This window comes from Nansenia antarctica (genome assembly GCF_963989245.1).
Source record: "Nansenia antarctica genome assembly, chromosome: 13".
NCBI lineage: Eukaryota > Metazoa > Chordata > Actinopteri > Argentiniformes > Microstomatidae > Nansenia > Nansenia antarctica.
Window position 1 is genome coordinate 13,987,843 of NC_137683.1, and position 24,377 is coordinate 14,012,219.

Consider the following 24,377-nt stretch of genomic DNA (forward strand, 5'->3'; position numbering starts at 1 on the left):
GTTATTGACTGTGAGCGTTTGTTCACAAGTTGTCTGTACTGAAGCATTCCTCTCCTGTACTCTCTCATAATCACACTTTTGTTTGGAGGCCGGTAGGTGTTCATGTATTCATTAGTCATGCCTGTCATTTGCTGGTGGAAGGGGTAGAAGCTTAGCGATGGCCCATTAAACAGTGCTTTTGTTGGAGATGGAGATGCAGGGAGAGGATGATGATGTGAATGACACACACTTCAAGACCAAAACACAACACTGCCATTCAGTATCATCATCTCCTGAAACAATGAATGAACCTGGTACACAATAGTACTACTACTTCAATCGATCTACTGTATGTTTCTGGTCAAGTCATTCCGAAATTAGACCCCTTTTTTTAATATGTTGCAGTTCAAATAGGAAATTGGAAAATGGAACGACATGTTGGCTCACTCCTGGCTCAGCCAAATGTTCAGCTCAGACCTGCCGAGAAGCGTGTACCTACTGTTGTTATTCAGCCCACACAGTTGCCCAATCAATCAGTCATTATCAGAGGACGACATTCAGACTCATCATCAGCCAAACAGCCCAGCTTCCCCCCACTGCTGCCACGCTACCCCCAGTGCCAACCTCCCACAGCGTGCCGCCACTGTGCCAACACTGGCATAGGAGTTCTACTGAGAGGCTGAGGCTCCATGTTTTTAACACTACAACAGCCGTGCCTATTTTACCTACTAGTAGAGCCGCCTTGGGATCAAATAGACCCCCTTTTTAGAATGTAATTCTGCTATTTACACACAGAGATCACTAGAGGGCGCTTGTTTTTTTTTTGCCTGCCTCCTACACAGAAAAACTGCAAAACAGCTTTATATTAGCTTATCCTGAAGTGATTTTGAAAATGTAAGGATACTGGGTGGTAGAACGCACATATCTAGGAAAAGTTGTGAAAGGAGGGTCCTGAAATTTGATCGAGTGCAAAGATAGAATTTGTTTTTTTACTCACAGGGGTCACCGTGACCCCTCACGGCTCTTCTAGTGTTTGATGATGATTGACTGTCTGATGATGATTGACTGTAGATCATTACGGTGTTCATTGGATGTCTCATTGTCTAAAATGAGATTAATAACCTTTGGCAGGAGCATAAACGTCAATGCAATCTTGAGCTGTTTTATAACTTGGTGTGTAGCATGGATTTCTATTTTCTTGAAAAGAAACATTGGAATTTATTGGACTTTGGGGGAAAAATCGGGAATAAAGTAATTGTCAAGCAGACAAGCCAAAAGTGTTCCGTACTCATCCCAAGTTCCAGTCTGTTCACGCTGCCTATGTTCAGGCAGAGCCATGTTGTGAGTTAAGCAGCAGCATTCACTATCGACTGCTAATCTAATATATCGGGTAACGTTGAGGTTCCCCACCTCCGCTTTGATGTTCCCCTGTGCTCAGGCCGTCCCTCTCTGACCGCAGGCAGTGGTCAATCACCTTTCATATGGGGCTCTTATGCCCAAGATCCCGTTGAGCTTAATCCTCAATATGTCTCACCGTGACAAATCAAAGCCCCTGCTTTACTGCTGCTGATTTGAGGAGAAAGTCAAGAAAGTTTGAGTCCTATCTCCCTATGTTGCGAGAAGAAGAAAGGTGAATATTTCTCAGGGACATAATGAAAGTCCTTGAAGTGAGGAAGCTGTCACCTGCTTCGGTGATAGATAGCAGCGCTCTTATTATTAGTATTCGCATAGCAGAGTTTTATGCTTTTACTTGAGCCATTTGTTGATTAATTAATCAGGTAATGTATGCTATCTCTGGGACAAAAGCCCCCTGCTCCTATTTTCTCCTGTCGCTCTTACGCAACCCCAGGAAAGAATCTCCCACAAGGCCGTGCTCCACTCTAAAGATTAGAGAGAATTCCCACACTACAGAAACAAGCAGAGGGAAGCCATTTGCAGAAAGGTCCTGGGTCCGGCCGCTTTTAATGTAAAGTAGAATAATAAACATCTAGGGGGGAAACGGGCTCCCTTTTCATGAATATATTCAGCGTAGTCAATCCTGTCTGATGTAACTCTTTCAATTTTAGAGTAAGTTTTCCAATTTGCAAATAAACCTTCACCTGATGAAAGGAAGTAAACAGAAGCAATTGAGTATGGAGCTAAAGGACGACATGACCTGACTGACAAAGAGGCCTGCTATCGAACCCAATAACTTCTAGCATCGAGAATCCTCATTTGGAGAATTCAATGGATATTTCTCAGCAATCAATGGGTATTTTCATAATCAATCTTCACGTGTACTGTACATTGTTTGAATGGAATCAAGTGAAAGGTAAACTGTCAATGATTATTTCTTTATTTTTTATTCCCTCATACATCCATAACCATTATATATCCAGTATTATATCCATAACCAAGGTTATAACCTTGTCTGTGCAGTGATCAGATTCACAGTTGTTAAACTTACCACACATACACAAAGATGCAAATAAAGTAGTGTACGTTAACAAACTGTATGCACACACACATGGCCACACACACACACACACACACACAAAACAAACTTTCCACTGTCCACAACCAGAGCCACACCTGTGTTGTAATATTAGACAGATGTGTCCTCATATTTCTATAAGAAGCTTCCAGCCTGACCACCCTCTGCACTTCCTCAATTCTTTACTACTTCCTTTGTCCTTCCTTCTGCTGCTTTGAATTCCCTCACAGCTGGTACCATTATGGACGGGAATTGGAGGAAATGACATCACAGGCAGTATTTAATGACACTGACCTTCCGGGCAGTACCATTATTGTGTTCGCACCATGAATTACACTTCTTGGAGCCCTCTGTTGTTCCTATAAACCATAGCAGATATGGAGATGGCATGAGCTATCATACTGTATATTGTTACATACAGTTATAATATATTCACATCCAGAACATCAATCATGCCTCATACATGGGCAAACTCACATGTGCGTCAAACTGTGTGTGCGTGTGTGTGTGTGTGCGTGCGTGTGCGTGCGTGCGTGCGTGCGTGGTTGGTTGTGTGTGTACGTGTGTGTGTGTGTGTGTGTGTGTGTGTGTCTGCGTGTGTGTGTGCACTGCTTACTTGGTTGCTAGAGCTAGAGTTGCTGGGGTTATGGTAAAAGGAGCAAGTAGGCAATGGGCGGTGAGAGGGCGGGTGGCGGCTGCCGCTACTGTACACTGTATGCCCTCCCTCCCTCAGATCTCCTCTCCCCCAGGGTTGATCATGTCCCCCCCACCCCCCCAGGCCGAGTCTCTAGTCATTTGCACATCCAGAGGATGGACCGGGGGGGGGAATTTACGATCCTCGTCCTCGTCCTCGTCCCCCCCCTCTAAAGCTGTCTTAGATTTACCGCCGCCTCCGTGTCACCCCGTCATTAAAACAGAAGAAGTTTCTCAGTGCCGCTGAGAAAGTTGAACATCACGCCAGTGAGCTTCTCTCTTCCTCTGTTTACTTCCCGAGCTCGGCTGTGTGACTCACTCATACAGTAAATCAGGCCTGGCGCCAGAACCAACATCCTGGAAGGGACATTGATTTTGTATGGGGTGGGGGGGGGGCAGGGGCCGCAACTCATGACATGACCAACGTGTGTGGTGAGATGGTGGTTTTACGTCGCTTAAGCGCTAAATAGATAGACGTGGTATATAGGCCCGACGGTAAATACAAATAAGAGATTAAACATTCAAACATGCCCCCCGGAATATCTGAGAAATGGATTGGGTGGATAAGACGCGTGGCTGAGCCCACCCCTGCCCATAGCCACCGCCGGCCGCGTTGTAATTCATGAGCTGTCAGAGCGCCCATCACACTAGGTAAACCCGACACAAGTTGGAAAGACCTGGAACTCTCTTTAACATACCATTACCTTATTCCTGTATTAAAACGGGGGTTTTTGACATTGACTTTGACTTTGTTGTCAATATGAGACCATGGGTTTGGCAGAGAGGGAAATAACCACACTATTGATATCTGAATTGATATGGCTGTGATGTGCTGTGATTGTTTTTTATATTACAGAAATACATTTTATTATGAAAGTTATTCCTATAAGAAATGCAGAAGTGCAGTGCAGAGGGAAGCATATCAAATATCTGAAATTGTCACACCTGCACAAATGCCCCAAAAGCATCTGACAGTTTTTGACAGTTAAATTTTCTGAAGAGTAGTTCAACTAAGCCTCTGAGAGAGAGAGAGAGAGAGAGAGAGAGAGAGAGAGAGAGAGAGAGAGAGACAGACAGACAGACAGACAGACAGACAGACAGACAGACAGACAGACAGACAGACAGACAGACAGACAGACATTGTAGATGATTTGGAGCCTACCTCAGGCCTAGAATACATAAAGCCTGGCTCTAAATGTAATACCCTCTCCCTCTTTTTGTCGCACAGATTCGGGAAGCACCGGAAGGACGAGCTGGAGCGGAAGGGGTCGAATAAGTCCAAGATGGAGGACACCCAGGCGTCGGAGGAGGAGACCCTGCGGATGAGGCTAGAGCAGCAGAGGTGAGTGCACCGCTTGGCTTGGTAAAAGCCTCGCAATTAAGTCCGAGAGAGTGGAAGGCTGCTGCCCGGAAAAAAATTAGCAAACTGCCTAATTAACGAAATGGGCAGCATGTAGGAGAGGAAAGTTCTGGGAAAGCATTCAGTTGTCAATGTGTAAATGTCTGGGCTTTTATACCTAGTACATTAAATTGATCATTTATAGATTGTTTTTGCCTTTGTGTCGTTGAATGGACCTGACCTGCTAATAGCGTAGTACCCTCCTCTGGGGTTTGATGGATTGAATAGCCGCCTCATTATGATTGTAGAATCAATGTTGGAGAGTTATTTTTCATTTCGGGGTTGGCAGGAGTGGTTGTTAATCGTTCGAGAATTTGGCATTGCTTTTCCCTCTTCCCGCCTCTCCGTTCCTTGGTGTTGGTGGACTTTAGACCTCGATGAATGAATGAAAGGACATATATTTGCTTTGGTTCTCTACGCCTCGTTCGCTTACAGACAAGCTCTATTTAATTCACTTCACTGAAGGAGACAATATCAATGGCTTGGTGAATGAAAGCCAAGGCTTGCTGCCTCCATTGTTCTCTAAAAGCCAAATTAACTAAATTATCAAACTGCTATTGGTAATGAAGCGTACATAATTGAATAGCGACAATGGGGTTGATATTGCTCTCTGTGAAGGGAGGGGAGGGTAGCTGTCTGATACTACACACAAACCCGACAACCACAATGGCCTCCCCCCTGTTCAATGGAACATCTGGAGCCCTCGTCTTCAAAGAGTGAGCAGTGTTGACTGTGACATGCAGGTACAGAAGAATGTCTTCTCCTCGCTGAGCCTTGTCACCACCCTGGCTGATGGCCCAACACACACACACACACACACACACACACACACACACACACACACACACACACACACACACACACACCCCGCAGATCCCCAGTGACCCAGAGACTCTCTACTTTGAGTCCCTCCCAAATGTCTGCCATGCAAAGTAGCAAAAAACAACTCCAAGAATTAGAGAAAGCTTACTGCTCTCACCCCTCCTTACTCCCAATCTTGTTTTCATCGGGAGTTTCTCTTGCCTATAATTCCCGTTCCCTCTCTTGTTTGTCTCCGTTCTGCATGTCTAAGCCCAGTGCCCCTGGATCCCTATAGGACGGCTACTCTTTCCTTTTCACCATCCCCAAATTCCATCACTCAAACTGCCTCGAATTTCCCCTCAGTTAATGGCAGGGGAACCCTGTGGGAAACGGTCCGCGGTAATAATAAACTAACCTGCTGCAGAGCGAGGCCGATATTCAAAGCAGGGGAGAGTTCAGGGGGATGACGGCCTCTGAAATCAATTACCTCCTCTGTATTTTTTGGTTGTGTTATTCCACTCCAGGATTTGATCGGTTTACGCTAAGAGCAGAGATCCTTGCTCAAGGCAAATTAACTGATTGATTACCTAGGACCATGGAGACAAGGACATGTCGCTGTGGTTCTGAAGTTATAGATCGGGAGGAACGGACCTCTCTTTCTAGAACTAGCGCTAGCTCGGGGAGAAGCGTCAGGGATCGAGGGACGGGCCGCAGCCAAACGCTCCGCTCCGTTGACACAAACCGTCCCTAATTCAAGAAGACATTTTGACAGGGGGCTTTTAGTGATTGTCAAGTCAGTGGAAAGGGTTGGGGCGAATTATTTTTTAATATCGTTGTACCCTCTTCACCCCTGTGATCAAGGGACCATGCCAGCTGGCGCTTGATTTAATTTAGAAATCTGACCTTGATAGCATTTTTTTTAAAAGTCTGTTTTCATATATATATATGTATATAGGGGCGGCTGTGGCGCAGGAGGTAGAGTCGCCGTCTAATGATCACAAGGTTGGCAGATCAGCGGTTCGAGCCCCCGCCTGGCCACATGTCGAAGTGTCCTTGGGCAAGACACTGAACCCAAAAAATTGCTCCCAGTGAGCGGGCCGGAGCCTGGCAGCTTGCCGCCATTGGTGTGTGAATGTGTGTGTGAATGGGTGAATGAGAGGCTGTTGTAAAGCGCTTTGGAGCAGCAAAAAAGGCGCTATATAAGTGCAGTCCATATACGTATGTAGTATTGTAGACACTGGCATGGTGCTGGAGATAACAAATACTAGGTTAAAACGTGGTGAAGTCTCCCTTTAAGCTAGAGTGTTAAATGACCACTCAGACCATGTTTTGTCCTGCAAACAGCCTCCCTTGATTGTAGTGTTGGCTAACTAACTGTACCTTAAGCTATCCTTTACAGGTTTGGTAAGGATCTAAATGACAGGTATTACTTAAGTGTCTTGTGTTTCTATCTGAGAGGCTGATCTCGGAGACCAGCCAGTAGTCTGGCTACTAGTATCATCCAGAGAGGCGAGTCCTCAGCAGCACTACCATGGTTGATGTCCCTCTTCGTTGATGAAGAGTTGTCATCAGCAGCATTTGTGTTGCTATTATCTCACAAATGCTACGCGGCTGCCGCCCTGTCGCCCATCACGGTGACTTCTCCACCCCTCATCAAGGCGTCATTAAGACCCGTGGACTGGAGAGTCCACTCCATAAGACACACATGCTTTGCGGTGGCCATTACATAGCTTTGTTTACACCCTTGAACAACCCTGGCCACTCTGACTGATTGGCCCAGACTGAGAGGAACAGTGTGACAACAGTCTCTTTGATGGGTGTTGGTTGGGGGGGGGTGGTTGTTCCACAGGTACACACACTCCTCCTTAGTGCTGCTCAGGGTTTGAGTGGCTGTCAATCACGCTGTCAATCAAGCGAAGAGAGAAAGAGAGAACTCCAGGAAGAGATGCATTATTCCCTTTCATCTCTCCCGCTGCGTGGGAGACCGGGATAGACTCATCGTCTCCTGCCTTTACCAGAGCAGCTGTCTTAAGCCTGACGTACCGAACCCCACAGCAACCTGCTAGGGTGTACTGCGTTCATAGCTGCCTCTCTTTAACTCCCCTCTCTACCCTCTTCCATGGCTGCAGATTATGATGTCCTCTCTCCTTATCTGGCTGGCTCCACTCAGCTTCTAATCAGTGGCTTGCACTCTTCCATCTCGCCCTGTTCCTGCTCCCCAGACCAGACGCCTGCCTTTTCCACTGCCTGTTTCCCTCCTCTGTTTGTTTGGATTCCTGCTGACTCGGAACAAACAAAAGACAAGCCGCTGCTTCTGTAGCGTGTCAATCAGCAGGCTGTAGAATCAGACTGAAGAGGTGGTTGGTTTTGAGGAGCCGGGCCAGAAGATTAGCTAACCAGCTGTCAATGTAAACTTCTAAATGGAAATGAAACACTGCGTTAATGTCGTACTAATCAGATCGTCGTGCAATTACTGTCCAGGTGCGCCTGTAAGTTAATGTACGTTCCCCTTGTTTTATAACAGTAATGGTTCTACTAAATAATTAGTGATGTCGTTCCACTCTGTCGAATTGGTTGAATTCTATTGTCTGCCTGTTGTCATTAGTATAAAGAGTTCAAAAGGAGATCAAACCAGTTGATTGCGAGCCTGATTATATTTGTAATTGTATTGATACTCTGCAGCAAGTGATTATTACCATCCCACACGCTTGCATAGTCAGTTAATGAAACACAAAAATGATTGTCTAATCATGCATTTGTGATTTATTCTCTCCGTGCTATTTGGCTTCAGGACAATGGAACTTGTTTTGATGAAAAGACGAAGAAGAAAAAACCTTCAAGAGAGATACTAAGAAAGCAATGCATTCTGTTTCATCCTCCTGTGCTACACTGCTCATTGAGCAGTCAGGAAAGCTCTCTAAGTTAACTATCAGTGTAGACTTGGAAATGAGTGTTGAGAGTACGGCGTGCTTCTCTCCTCTCCTCTTCCCTCCCTCCCCAGGGTTAATTAAACATTGACAGACATATGGAGAGGAGTGCGCTGACTTCGTCTGTCCAGAATTAAACAGTGTTGTTTGATAAACACTGAGATTTATTCAGTGCGGAGAGGAAGGACCTGGGGGGAGCCGACTTGTCAGTGTTGCATCTCCCTGTAATTCCTCCAACTTTCCCTTTTGAAAGATACTAGTAAATACTAGTAAAACTTGTGAGTTTTTGTAACTTAATGTGATGATACCCCGCAACTGAATTATTTACGGCCGTGATGAATTGTGCCTAATTGTTATATGGTTTTGGTTACGCTAGCTGCGGGATGTTTATAAACTCTAAAAACAACAACTGTACTGCAGTCATTTTTCAAAGTACTGACCCTTTGATGGTATACTGTACGTACAGTATATACACTCACTGAACACTTTATTAGGAACACTATACTAATACTGGGTAGGACCTCCCTTTTGCTCTCAAAACGGCCGCAATTATTCATGGCATTGATTCCACAAGATGTTGGAAACATCCAGATTCAAAGCATGACATGATTGCGTCACGCACTTCATGCAGATTTTTCAGGTGCGATCTCAAGCTGTGAATCTCCCGTTCTGCCACATCCCAAAGGTGTTCTATTGCATTCAGATCCGGTGACTGGGAAGGCCACTGAAGAACACTGAACTCATTGTCATGTTCATGAAACCAGTTTGAGACGACTTTTGCTTTGTGACATGGTGCATTATCATGCTGGAAGTAGCCATTAGAAAGAAGATGGGTACATTGTGGCCATGTAGGGATGCACAACGTCAACAACAATACTCAAATAGGCTGTGGCATTTAAGCGATGATTGATTGGTATTAACAGGCCCAAAGTGACACAAGGCAGGTTGGGTCCAAGGATATTCCACAGGTGTTCCTAATAAAGTATTCGGTGAGTGTCGATTCATTGGGTTTTGGAGGAGGAAAAACATTTGGAGAAATTTCAAGACACACTTGAACCATCAGACATTTCATCACCAATAGATATCAAAACAGTTTGTGAACTTTTTGTGATCTACCAAAAACAAGATGCTAAGATAAAATAAACATCTTAAACAAATACCACAATAGAAAATAGAGAGGGGAGGGTCTCCAGAAGAAAATAAGAAAAGGTCTGGCAGATGTACTGTACCTGTGGTCTGGCTTACTGTGGAAGTTGGTTTGAGAGAGGTGGTCAGTCGACCAGCTTGAGTATGAACTTCCTGACTTCCCATAAGCCCTTGCATTAGAGTGTCTAGACCGTCCTCTGGCCTAGTGGAAATCCCTTCCCCGTATTGTTTTGAAGAGGAAGTCAGAAAATATTCTTGGAGTGAGACTCTCTCGTCTCTCTACAGTATGTGTCCTGTTACCTAGTAACACCGTGGTCACATGACATCAGGGCTCCAGCTCTGGGATGCACAGCAGAGATACAGGATCATCAGGATCATCAGGATCTCTGCTCCTTAATTACCCCCATTGATTTTAATTAGACTGAAACACCACTCGCACAGAGCACAGCCAACTCAGTCCTTAATGAGCTCTGGACTTAAAAAGCCATAAAGTGGGAGTTGTTTGTTAGTGTAGTTTCACCTACTGTTTCCATCAAGAGGTTCTCTCTTTCGTCGATAATTGTGACTTGGTTTATTTTCTTTGAATCAAATCCCTCTCTCATTGGGTAGGCTTTTCCTGAGCGATGTGAATATGTGCTTCAAGACAGTGGGTCCATATGCTGTTCTCAACAGCTCCCCCCCCCCCCGTTATTGAGAGCTTATTTTCCTCCTCTCTCTGTCTCTCCTCTCCTTGTAACACGGTGAGCATACCCGGTAAGGAGAGAGGAGAGAGTCTGGTAATTGATGCTGCAGTAATGATGTGCTTAGTGTGGGCAGCGCACTCCTTCATGTTAACACCACGCTGGGCCATTAATTGTGTAATGGAGTACGGGGTTGGACGATGGTAGGAGTCTCGGCGAAGGAGGGGGTTGGGGGGGGGGGGGGGGGGGGCGGGGGAGGCGGGCAGCTACCGCTACACTGAGCCAGAGAACTGGGGGCCTTCTCCTCGCCACACGGCACACGCAGGACCATGTGCCATGGATCCCCCTTGGTCGCCAAGCGTGCGTGCACCGGCTGGGTGGAATATGGAGCTAGCTGGTGGGGTGCATAGCATCGAAGAGTCCCTGTTACGCTGGCATGCTGGGCGGCATCGGCCACGCCATCTGATGCCCTCCCCTCACACTATCAGGCCCCCCGACAGTTTGGACCGGCCTTGTGACAGCCCTCCTCGCCACACACGTGCAACGCCCTGACTTTCGGCTGTGCTGTAAATGCAGTTTTCCCAGTTTTCCTACGGGGAGAGATCTGATCATGTCCCTGCCCATCTACGACAAGCTCCTTATTAACCAGGGGTTGAAAGGCTCATATTATTAGTTTGCTTTTAGGCACCGGGGGGGGGGGGGGCTTTGTCTGTGCCATGTCGCCAGTCTAGCCAAATAAGCCATTATCCCATTTAAAAACGCCAATATTGTTGTTTTATGAATTTGATTAGTCCAATAACAGGCTGAAGGGCCTTGAGTCCCACTGGGCTTCTGTGAACCTGTCGTAACGTCATTGTCTGCTCTTACTGGCAGAGACATGACATCAGTTTGGGCAGATGGCAGGTACAGAGGCTTCTGGGAATTAATGTGTTTTTCACTGTGTTTCCTGACTCCCAAGGTTGCACATGCTCTAAAGGAAGACTGCACTGAAGGGGTTGTATTGTGTACATTTATATGGTTCAAGGCAGAGAGGGTTTATACATGACTGTGGATGGAATTTAATGAGGGGATGCAAAATTGCATCAGAATCTCATCCTACTGATTAAGAGAAAATGGGGTTTCCATGGACACAAATAAATGAGCCCTTTATTGGATGGTGGAATCTTGTGACGGAAAAATGGTAATTGTTTGAAATGTGATTACTGTTATTCAAATGTACAGACGTGTGGGAGTGTGCAGGGGGGTTCCAGCCGTGTTACCCACGGCAGCGCTGTCAATCATATGTGAAGGACAGCAGCTGAAGGTCAAAGGTCAGCTCTGACCTGAGGGTGATGGGAAAAGGGGGGAAGCCCCTCAGACTGGGTGTTGACCCTTACTAGAAAGTGTAGATGAATGAATGAGTGTGTGTGTGTGTGTGTGTGTGTGCGTGTGTGCGTGTGTGTCTGTGTCTGTGTCTGTGTCTGTGTGTGTGTGTGTGTGTGTGTGTGCGCGCGCGTGTGTGTGTGTGTGTCGTCCCTCTGCAGGGCATCACATCTGGAACCATTAACCGGGCCGGTGGCTGCTGCCAGCAGGGTCACCTAGTGGGGGGTCATCATTCTGTCCTCACCACTCGTCCCCACTGCCCGTGTCCCGTTCCCCCCCCGTTCCCACAGCACCATATCCCCTTTCTCCTCACACACCCACACACGCCTCGCGCCTTTGTTATCCGTGGAAAAAAGGAAGAGACAGGCATTCATAGCGGCCCCGTCCATATGAGGCAGGAACGGCCCCTGAATGGCCCTGTTGTGTAGAAGCGGTCCCGGGGAGAGGAGGGGTGGGGGGGGCAGAGGAAGAGGAGTTGGGAGAGAGATCAGAGAGGCCTGTTTCTCTTCTCGTTAGAGGACCCTGGGGAGGGGTCCGTAGGCTCGGCTCAGGAAGGTCCCCCGCCACTGCCGGGCAGCCACACATTTGAACAACTCGGCGTGACGTCGGGCCACAGGCCTTTCTGTTCTCTTATGTGCGACGGTAGAAACCAGCTAAGGATGTGAGAGGGAGGAAGGGAACCTCCTCAAATGAGGCTGATAGATATGTGAGATATGCATCGACGGTGGAATGTCGCTGTAAGCAGATCTCTCACTCGAGGGGGAAGAAAAACGGCATTAGACACAGCGTACAGGACTGTTATGTCTAAAGTGGATGTGGAAATCGCGGTGTGGTGTCTGTGGACTCCGCGAAACCTACAGGGTGTCTCGAACCCGGCGTCTCCGCGCCTCAGCTTGACGTCTCCTAACCTTTCCTGCTCACCCCACAGTCAATACCCTCAAGTGCCCTATTTCAAAAAAGGAAGTCTCTTTCTCGGTAGCTCTGTGATCGCTTTCATGTGTTCTATCCCCCCCCCCCCCCCAAATAACAGTATGAAATATTGAGTTAGCCTCTCATGACCTTTCCCTCTCTCCACAGAATACAGGCCAAGACGAGGGAGATCCGCGAGAGACAGGCGAGAGAGAGGGAGTACGCCGAGATCCAGGACATCAACCAGACCTTCAGCTCGGACGAGGAGCACACCTACGCGGGCATCGGCTCCCTGGATTCCTCGATGGACAACAGCAGCCAGAGTTGTTCCCTCGACCACCACTACCATCGTCCCCAGAGCCCCCAGAGCCCCCAGGACAACGGGCAGCCCCTGGAAGCCCTCTACGCCCAGGTCAACAAGCCCCGCAACGGACGCCCTCCCTCTGCTGACAGGTAGGGGCCGCCACCACCCGTCCTCGTCCACACAGCTCTGTGTGTCACACTGCCGGAGCCCAGCGTTTGTGTTCTACACAAGCACCAGTGTTCATTTAAACCTCATTCATAAAAGATGCGGTGTGTGTGTTCTTTCTTTTCTTTTCTTTTTTTTGTATTTGTCACCCGTGACACACACTGTGCAGTAAATGAATACCACAGCCAGGTTTTTTATCGGCGAGTCCCCAAAGGCGGTCGACTCGCAGGCAGATTCCCCCATCAATAATTCTCAGGGTGTGAAAAATGTAATATCAGATGTTCTCTTTTATTATCCCGGCTGATGTGTACACACTGTAATCCTGCTTCCACACACACTGTCAAGGGGCATGGCACATCACCGTCAACTCCACTCTTATTCTCCACGGAGGATAAAGTCATTTATTACCCAGAGCCAACAGGAATATATCGGAGGTAGTGACAAGTACTGTGTGGTTGTCTAGTATTGTCCTTCGAGTTTGAGTGAGCCTATTGGTATTTCTAAAAGTCTTTGTGATTGCTGTTAATATGCTTTCCTGTGTGTCGTCCTGTTTCCTGTGTACATTCTACAACGGAGACAAAGGCGGTGATGTTGCCTCTCGTCTTGTGGAGCACACTCATTGTTGGGAAATTGATTTGCCGAAGAACAATTTCCCCCAAAATCAAGAAAAGCATGACAGATATGAGTCATGTTGTTCCTATTACCAAAACACACACACACACACACACACACCGTTTTCTGACCAAACTTCTGGGATTTATTTCTCATCACACCCCACCGTTGTTCTTTTGTGTCTTATTAAGTTATTGATTTTCTTGCTATATGTTGTGGTAAGTTAAGAGATCCGCCCACCTCTGACCTCATAATGTTCAGTTGTGGTATTAACAGTCTTGGTAATACCCCCTGTGTTGATTGACAGCTGTCACTTCAGCCTTATGACCTTTCAGTGGGCTTAGTTAAAGTGTGTGTGTGTGTGTGTGTGTGTGTGTGTGTGTGTGTGTGTGTGTGTGTGTGTGTGTGTGTGTGTGTGTGTGTGTGTGTGTGTGTGTGTGTGTGTGTGTGTGTGTGTGTGTGTGTGTACGTGTGTGTGTGTGTGTGTGTGTGTGTGTGTGTGTGTGCGCGCATGCGCGTGTGTGTGTGTGTGTGTGTAGGACTACCACTGAGACATTTCTCCCTACTGCCTCATGACAGCCCAGTAGATATGACAAGGTTATCTGCCCCCTCCAATAACCTGCTAAATCCATGTGCCAATACTTCCGGGGCTTAGGAAAGGCCATCAATCCATATGTCTGAAGTGAAGGTTAGCTTCCAGCAGATAGTGGCATATGTTTCCTTAGGATAGCTTTGTCTCACAGTGGGTATCGAAATAGCACCATTTCAGAGACAGAGGGCAAGATTATTTCTAAGCCTCATGGTTGGCTAGAAATAACAAGAATGCAAACGCTGAAGGCCCCTCAGTTTTGACCGTAATCAATTCTTAAGATATAACTCAGTGAACCACGTGGAAATGTTTAGATTGATTTTCAATAGCCACCCTCTTAGCCGTAATCAAGCTCTCCTTCTACTGTATGTGAATGGTGAAAACGGTGGCTGCCATGTAAATGTGTGATTAACAACTGCTTGAGTCGCTCCTGGTGGATTCACAGTGATTATCCAATTTCTTCTCCTCAGTGACAGCGGAACTATTAATAGAGATGTTGCTTATTGCGATTTTTCTCAGAGAAAACAAGAGTTTTTTAAAAATGATTGCCGCGCGAGTTAACTAATTGCAACCAGATGTGTCGTTACCTCTCAGACAATTCAGAAATGATTTTTTTCCAGTAATGTCTGCTTTTGATTAGCCAAACTTTGCCAAATTCTGACTGGCCTCCTGGCAGCCGTCCACAATTCACAGGAACACCGTAATGTTTCCTTCCTCTAAGTACTAACTGGTGTGATGTTTCTTGGATAAGAGCTTGAATACATTATCCCAGGTATTAGGAGTACTTTAGAGTTGAGAATTTATTTCAAATTGGATTCTTATCTTATTGTTTTTGGGCCTCTTGTTCTAGAGGTGTCTGTTAAATATGGATAACCAGCTTCACATGCTTATTCCAGCATAATGAGCTTAGTGCTGTGTCTTAATTTGAAATGTGAGTACTTATGTACAGTAGACTGGTGTATGAGTCAAACATGTTGATAAGGTGAGAAATGTGAGTACAGGATGGTAGCTGGTATGGGTGCTTTGATTAGGAATGAAATATGCACTGCATGTTAAATGCTAGGTTTTGTTTTCCACCTCTTTCTATTTTGCATATCTTGTGTATGCCAGCCTCAATGAAACGTCTGTAATATTTGTCTGGGTGTCGTCAAGATTAATGAAATGCATTCATTTTATTTAGCTCAAAGCCTCACTATTTAAACGAACACCGCGAAACAGCTTGAAATGCATTCAGATTCAAGACGGTCGTCATTTTCTTGTCAAAACAAATATAAACAGTAATTTGCATTTCCAAATTAAACTTAATGGAACTTTTGTAGAGGCAAATACAAAGAACGAACACCACAGAATTACAAATAGGATCTGACTAGCCATAATAAGTGAAAGAAATGGAATTTAGAAGTTTGAATGAGTTCTGAGGTGGAATGTTGAGGTGGTTAGAAAAGCCTTAGTTCGCCTTGCAGATCGACTAAAATGACATTTTAGTCTTTAAGGAGATAACAGAGAGAATGAACTTCCTGTTTTAAGGTCACAGAACAGGAAGTGGATAAGGTCCGTCCAGGGAAAGGAACTCCCTCTCTGCTGTCAATCATGTTTCACAATGAAAGACAAGAACGGGTATAGGACTTAACCTTGGGCTGGATAGAATTACATACTTCTATGGTGGCCTCTTGTGGCTACCAACTTAGATCAAAGAAACACGTTTCTGCTTAGACTTTGAGAGAAGGGCTTTGTTATATTAAACTAAAACCCAAAAAATATAAAACTGGATCTGTGCAAACAGATAAGCTCAATGAGAGCTTTTGTGGGGAGGTTTGCTGGTTCGACACGTGTCACACATGTAAACACACTCTTGTTTCTCCTGATAGGTATGCAGTACTCATCCCATGAACATCGAGCTGCCGGAGGCCTTGTGTTGTGTTTCAGACAACACCCTGTTGTTTGTGTTTACTCTTGAGACCAGCAGGGCTAAACAAGATCCCTGTCCATCTGAACCAGCATAGTAATTGGTATTATTGGGATATTTTGGGGGGTTCGGAGCCACGTGGTGATTATCCTATGACCTCTGCAACATTGCGCAACAGTGTTTCTATGAGTCATGGGAAACTAAATAGGACTCGCTACATGTGAGTGTGAAGTTGTACTCTCCAGCATGCTAAATGAATGTCAGATGAATAAATATGGCATTGACTGGTTTTTTTAGAGGAAGTACTCTATGATCTTATCTCAATCTCAGCCTCTGTTAGAGAAGAGACATTTAATTGGTTTTGAATTGTAAGGTCACGTAGTTGGATGGATTACAGATTTTTTTTATTGCAGACACAGACTGTGGATGTGCAGAGGAATTCCGTCCACATAGCAAGATAATGACATCAGAACGCTGACAAAGAGCCTTACAGTGCTGTGAAAAAGTATTTGCCCCCTTCCCAATTTCGTCAGTTTTGTCACACTTAAGTGTTTCAGATCATCAAACCAATTTTAATATTGCGCAAAGATAACCTGAGTAAATAGAAATTGTAGTTTTTTAAATGATCATTCCATTTATTTTAAGTCAAAGAGTTATTCAAAACATATCTCACACATCTGGAAAAGTAATTGCCCCCTAAACCTAATAACTGGTTGGACCACCCTTAGCGGCAACAACTGCAAGAAAACGTTTGCGATAACTGGCTATGAGTCTTTCACATCGCTGTGGATGAATGTTGGCCCACTCTTCTTTGCAGAATTGTTTTAATTCAGCCACATTGGAGGGTCTTCGAGCCTGTTTAAGGTCATACCACAGCATCTCAATCGGATTTAAGTCCGGACTTTGACTAGGCCACTCCAAAATCTTCATTTTGTTTTGCTTGAGCCATTCAGAGGTGGACTTGCTGGTGTGTTTGGGATCATTGTCCTCCTGCATAACCCAAGTGCGCTTGAGCTTGAGGTCACGAACTGATGGCCGGACAATCTTCTTCAGCGTTTTCTGGTAGAGAGCAGAATTCATGATTCCATCAGTTATGACAAGTCGTCCAGGTCCTGAAAGCAGCCCCAGATCATCACACTACCACCTCCATGTTGGACTGTTGGTATGATGTTTTTATTATGGAATGCTGTGTTAGGTTTACACCAAATGTAACGGGACCCACACCTTCCAAAAAGTTCCACTTTTGACTCGTCAGTCCACAGAATATTTTCCCAAAATGTTGGGGGGGGTCATCAAGATGGTTTTTGGCAAATGTGAGACGAGCCTTTGTGTTCTTTTTGCTCAGCAGTGGTTTTCACCTTGGCACTCTCCCATGGATGCCATTTCTGCCCAGTCTCTTTCTTATTGTGGAATCATGAACACTGACCTTAACTGAGGCAAGTGAGGCCTGCAGTTCTTTAGATGTTTGTCTGGGTTCTTTTGTGACCTGGATGAGTCGTCGTTGCGCTCTTGGAGTAATTTTGGTAGGCCGGCCACTCCTGGGAAGGTTCACCACTGTTCCAAATGTTCTCCATTTGTAGATAATGGCTCTCACTGTGGTTCGCTGGAGTCCCACAGCCTTAGAAATGGCTCTGTAACCCTTTCCAGACTGATAGATGTCAATGACTTTGTTTCTCATCTGTTCTCTTCAATTTCTTTGGATCGAGGCATCATGTGCTGCTTTTCAAGATCTTTTGGGCTACTTCACTTGGTCAGACAGGTTCTATTTAAGTGATTTCTAGATTGAACAGGTCTGGCAGTAATCAGGCCTGGGGGTGGCTTGTGAAATTGAACTCAGCTTTCAAACAAATGTGTTTAATTGGTTGGTTGTTAAGGGGGGGAATTACCCCTTCATATAGGGCCAGGTAGGGTTGGATAGCATTTTTCCCTTAATACATGAAATCATCATTTAAAAACTGCATTTTCTATTTACTCAGGTTATCTTTGTGTAATATAAAAATTGGTTTGATGATCTGAAACATTTAAGTGTGACAAACATGCAAAAACAGACATCACTGGGAAGGGGGCGAATACTTTTTCACAGCACTGTAGTTTGTGCAGTGACAAATTGGAGCCAAGGAGTCTGACTCTTTAATATTAATAGACACATGTTGTTTTTTACTGTCAACACAGTGGATGTTCCTTTTCAAGGAGACGAGGGTATCTGTAAATCCAATCATCCAATTGGAGGCACTTAAGGGCCCTGAGGTCTTGTGTTTATGTGTGCATGCATGTACAGCATACACCATTTACAATGTATATATATCTATATATACTGTTGCTTTTTTAGCACTGTGTTTTCAGTATATGGCTGCATTTATGTTATTATCGTGGCATGTGTGTGCATTTCAGTCATCCATGGTGGGCCAAAGCTGGATAAATATGCCCTGTGCGTGTGCCTCTCTCTAATAGAGGTGGTCTTAATAGAGCTCTAATCAGAAGGTCAGTGAAACTGTAAAGCCAGAATGAGTCAGCCATGAGAGCTTATAAACCCGGGGAGACATGTGGACACAGTCCCAATAGGAGCCTGAAGTCCTGCCTGTTGTGCAGGATCGAGTTTTACTGTCACTCCACGGGATCACAGCCCAACGGAGCTCATTTAGCTATTTATTACCAGTCTTCGTGTTATCGGACCTCGCAAAACGAGTGGTGTTTTGACAATGCTGTCAGCCTCAGTAAAACTGAAGGGCAAAATAAGAAATGTCGGTTTTATTCATATTGAATTTATTCAAGGTCTTTTCTAAAGACACAATAACATTGGTGTTCTCCCTTAAAGGTTAGTTAGAAAGGTGAACTCTCTTTCACTCACCTGAACAGAAAATATTTTTTTTATTTTTATATTTCTTAAAATAAGTATCAATCTTGGTGAAATGAAACATGACCTGTTTTTTTAGACAGGCAAGCTGACAAGGCAACCCTGAATGCACCGAGGACACATGGGGGTTTCTGTAGTCTGTGTCGGTTGCTACTTTCCGAGCGACAACCCTGACAGGTGCCAGCTAACACTGGGATTCGGTAGGGGGGAGCGTGAAACAAAGCGTCACTTTTCTGACGTTCTGATTTGATTGACTGGCTGCTCCCATTACGTGGCCCGGTCTCTAAGCTCCTTAAAGCCAGGGTGAGAGAGAGGGAGAGAGAGAGAGAGGGAGATGGAGCTCGTGTGAAGTGAGACGCCGGGGCTCTGTGTGCGAAAGCCCTTGAAGACGTCTTGCAGCTCCGCGAGCTCTGCTGCTCCAGAAACAGAATCAGCCCAAAGAGCATCACCTGTAGAAAACACTCTGCCAAGACGGTTTTTTTCTCCTCCTCCTTCCTGCTAAGCCCGTCATGTCAAAACCCAAACTTTGCATGGTGCTGAAATTGGATTATGAGACGGCTAATGCATTTCCAGCAGCTGATAAAAGGTCAGGGCTCTTTCATCTTCCAGGAACTTTGTTGTTGTTGTTTTTTTTTTTTGGGGGGGGGGGGGGGGACTCTGGAGCACTGGCTCGTGAGACGGAAAAGCGCTAATCTCCTGTGAAAGACGCACTTCACACCTCAAATGGGGGGACTTTCACAGCTGTCCAGCGGTGTTAATGTCAGCCCCCCCCCCAACACACTGCTCTACAGGCTGCTAATGCAGCACTCACACCAGGGGCCTTCATCATCATCATCGTCATCATCATCATCCCTCCACATGGATGATGTCATCTATATCCTCAGCCCTTGCCCTTACCCTTCTTTTCCTCTCTCCAGATATTGTGAGTTTAGAATGATAAGGTTCCCTCTCCGTTTAGGGTAGTTCAGAGATATTGAGCGTCAAAGTCTTTACATTCCATTATGTTTTGTGAGGTGGAACCTTTGTATTTTATTAATTACTAACTCAAAAATGTAAACATTTTAAAAATAACACCACACAGGCATTAATAAACACTAATGGATCAGATTATGTAAAAAACTCAATTTTGACAAAAATTGAGATAGAACCTTATAATTCTAACGTCACGATATGCTGACAGCCCTTCCTCCTCAAAGACTAACGCAGGTTTAACACCAGGCCTTACACTCACTTGTCTTCATTCTCCTCATCCCCCTCCTCCACATAGATGCTTTATTCTTTGCTAGCTAGCTGCCCCCCAACATGTAACTCCCTTGGTGGAGAGGCTAACTGGCCTTACACAGGGTTATTACAGTACACTAGGTAGCCATGAACAACGCTTAGGAAACCAGGTGAGGTATTTGACTTGTGGACTGATAGAGCGTTCCACCATCTAGAACTGTCAGACATAACCGCACCACACCACCACACCTGCAGGCCCGTTCATGAATATGTTATGGGGTAGTGGTGTCCGAGTGGACAGTGAGTTGGACTGGTGAGCAGAAGGTCATGAGTTCAAATCCCCACCTGGGGAACACCACCACTAGTGTGCCCTTGAGTAAGGCACTTAGCCCAAGCAGACTGTCCCTATAACCTCTCATTGTAAGTTGCTTTGGATATAAGTGCCCTGCTAAATGGTAAAAATGTAAATGTTAACAACTGCGTCATAACAGAACTCCTTGCATTACACATCTGGTTGGCATATGGATATTTCATTATTTTGTGTCAGCACCTACAGTATAAAGGGCAACACGACATAATAACACAAGGTCTTTGTCTTTCAAGTCATCAGCACAATTTTAGTACCCCCCAGTCATTAGATCATCCACCCAGTCAAATCCATCTTAGCTCTGTGCTTTGTTGTTGTGATATTGTGTCGTGCTCTTTCTAATTAGCCTCAAATTGTCAATATATCTCAATGCATTTTATGGTGGATTTTTTTATTAACATGCAAATCAAAGCCATGTTCTCATCACATTTTTAGAAACCATCCGAGGCGCCTCTAGATTAGATAGTATCTCTTAATAATTCATCGTTAATAAATTGCGTTGAGATCATCGCATCGGAACGTTAAGTGTTTAATAACCTCCCTCATCGGGCCCAAGGGAACGACATGTATACGTCTGCCATGGCATAACAGATATATGCTTTTTAATAGGCTGCTGTTAGGGTAGGTTCATTGCGACTACGCTACGGTAACAAATGAGTCTTCATTTACATTATGCATTGGTATACCGTATGTGTTTGGTGTTGTTCCAAGAGTCCCTGAGTATCAGATCCAGTTCCAGTTACAAAACAACATGTAAATACAAAGAGTTTTGTCTTGCCCCCCCCCCCCCCCCCCCCCCACCCCCCCCCCCCCCCCTATTCCAGCAGCATTTCGCAAGTCTTTTGTTTGCTTCTGCTGAGGTTTGTCATTACTCCCGTGCGTGTCCCCATGCGGCTGTGAAAATAATGTCACGACTGGAGTGCCGTCATTCTTCTCTGCTCAGAATAGAAAGGTGCAGCGATGGGAAATAGAGGTGAAGAAGCTGGACAAAAGGCTGTATAGAAAGCTGGCGTTTCACTCCCCTATGTGTCAGTGTTGTTGACCGAATAGCTGTCATTATGAATGCAATATTCACCCTTGCTATAGTGTTAAGTTTGCCCTTGACGTTGTGATGATTAATGGTGTCTCTTTCCCTTTTACAGACATAAACACAAACACAACAATTGTAGGTTTTCACACACACATACACGCACATGTTAGGTAAGTGCATTATACAAATGTACAGCACTCATACATACATATAACCACACACACGCAACCACATACACACACGCATGCCCCTTTTATCCCACCCTACTCTGCGCTCCAGCGATAGTGCAAGGCCCTAATGCACCAAATGTACAGCAGCCTTATCGCCTGGCTTCTACATAAGATAGCAACTTGTATCTCCGAGGCAAAGCAAGTGAATTATCTACGATGTCTGTTTTCCTTTTCTCCCTCTTGCTTTGGAGTGGGGCCCTGTGGGATATATATGATGAGATGTTCATTTAAGAAAGCAAACAGCCTGAAAGAAGAGAGGGCGCCTGGCTTCTCGAACGTATTCACTGTAAACGGATCAAGCTGATTAGGATGCAAAGAACGGTATATATTTGATCAATGTCCTTCAAAAATGAATGCCTGGGAGATAGCTAATGCATTTTCAGCGGAACATGAAAGGAATGTGCCTCATTTAGGGCACGTGTGCCCCCACAGATGAAGAGGGAATGGGGTTTGAGCCAAGCTGGGGAACTCAGTCGAAAATCTGCACCGGAGGGCATTTCATTCCCAGCAATCAGCTGCAGTAAATAAAGAGTAAATCACCATACTGCCCCGCCACTTCTGAGAGGGCTGCTGAAAATATTTTTTTCACTCGAATGTTTGATACTGTTTTTTTTTACAATTAACTCACATCCTTGATTTCCTGGTTTCTCACTGTTACTGGGGCTTCTTTGAATACCCGTTAAAACACATTGCCTTCCTTTCTTGGCCACTCCATTTCTTTTAGAGATTATACTCATTTTATACCCCATGATGTGCCGTTCTGGCTTCCACTGATTGTTTCCTGATTTCTTTCTGCGACGGCGGTACGAAATGAATGTGGCACTCAAAACTGGTTGATTGGTTAAAAGTATCACATACAACCTGCACAGTGTAAACAAATAAAGACTGTCATCCTGGATTCTCTTTCTGAGAAACGGTTGCGATTGACTACTTCAACTTGATCAATTATAGGTATGGCGCTTGTCTATTTCTGACTGCTGCAGTAGTTCTGTGTAATATTCTAGACGCTTCTCACGTGGCATAACCCAATTTCATAACCTAATCATGGGTCCCCTTCCAAACATAGCATACCTCACTTTATAGATACCCACTACTCTCACACAGAGAGCACCAAAATAGACTCTTAGCGATACATGTGATTGAGAAGCAGGTGATAGAAGAGCATTGGTACATAACACAGCACGTCAGCAAGCATCTTTCTCTCTCTTCTCTCTCTCTCTCTCTCTCTCTCTCTCTCTCTCTCTCTCTCTCTCTCTCTCTCTCTCTCTCTCTCTCTCTCTCCCCCCCCCCCCCCCTCCCTCTCTCACCCCCTCCCTCCCTCCATGTCAAATTCTCACTGTTTCTGAAAGCCCTCCTCCTCCCCACTAAAAATAAGAAAAGCAACAAACGCACAGACAAAACGTACGCACGCATTTCTCCAGAGTATGTCTCGATGGTAACTAATGCATTCTGGCCCTGATGTGCTGATGCTGTGCTACCATGTGAAGTGAGCCCAGGGAAGCCATTGTTATAGTTGGATCTGTTTCTGGCAGTATCACTGACTGGGCTTTTCTGGGGCTTCCCTTCTCCCTACTGCAGCGACTATACTGTACATTAACACTAGAACAGCCGGGCCTTTTTATCTACTAAAAGAGCCGCCTCGGCTCAAGCTAGGCTACTCAATGCTATAAGCTGCTATTTACACACAACGACCACTAGTTGGCCGCTTGTAAATTAGCCTGCTTCCTTCACAGAAAAACGTCAAAATAGCTTTATATTAGCTTATCCTGGTGTGATTTTGAAAATGGAAGGATACTGGGTGGTAGAACGCACATACCTAGGAAAAGTCATGAAAGGAGGGTCCTGAAATGTGATCGAGTGCAAAGATATAACACTTTCTTTTTACTCACAGGGGTCAAATGACCCCTCATGGTTGATTAAGTGTTAACAACAGACTAGCATTGTGTATGGGAATGTGAATGTGATATATTATACATTCAATAAAAAAAAATGATATTACCTTCTAACTTAACTCTCTATGCACTGCTCTTCATCGGTTGTGTAGAAATTGCTGGACTTGGTAAACGGAAACAGCTGAACTAATTGTTTAAATATTCAGGGGATGTGTCGACATTGGCATGGTGAGCAGACACACAAAATGGCAAGTGATGAGATGAGGTGTAACATGAGCTCATACTGTATCTCTCAAAAGCACAGCTGTGAAACTCATACGAATAAGTAAACTACATATACGGTACGTACGGTTTGTCTGTCAATGTTATTTTGGGTGGAGAGTTTGCTTGTAGCTGTCAGTTGGAGTACTGTGCATTGAACAGTATTTGCAAGTCGCTGGCTACGTAAGCCGGATGAGGAGTTTATTTTAATCTAAAGCCAGCCACTGTGTAGTGGAACATAATTAAATTTACCTTGCCCACGTCTGAGCCAAGCAGCCTGTGTCCTCAGTCAGAAGAATGGCGATGCCTATTTTAGGAGCGGTATCCATATTCCTTTGTCAGATCCAGTGTTGTCGTTCCAATCCCCCTGCCTTGAAAAAAACGTCCTAGCAAGCAAATCTGATCTCTGGGAAGAACCATTGTAATTACATGGATCTGAATGGGTGAACACATTCAAATCCAAAAGATTTGGAGAGTGACACATTTCATCTGTCTTAAGCCTTGTTCCAATATTTGTGTGTGTGTGTGTGTGTGTGTGTGTGTGTGTGTGTGTGTGTGTGTGTGTGTGTGCATGTGT

At 45.1% G+C, this 24,377-nt stretch overlaps 1 protein-coding gene across 1 annotated transcript in view; it reads left to right on the top strand.

Moving 5' to 3' along the window:
- The window catches only part of pard3aa (par-3 family cell polarity regulator alpha, a), a gene marked incomplete at both ends in the record, with an annotated part of 345,696 nt that overhangs the window by 262,967 nt on the left and 58,352 nt on the right, over window positions 1-24,377 (top strand). Inside the window, 2 exons of the mRNA XM_080544006.1 lie at window positions 4,374-4,487; window positions 12,538-12,822. Coding sequence (XP_080400132.1) covers window positions 4,374-4,487; window positions 12,538-12,822 — 399 coding nt within the window. The remainder of the gene's footprint in view (window positions 1-4,373; window positions 4,488-12,537; window positions 12,823-24,377) is intronic.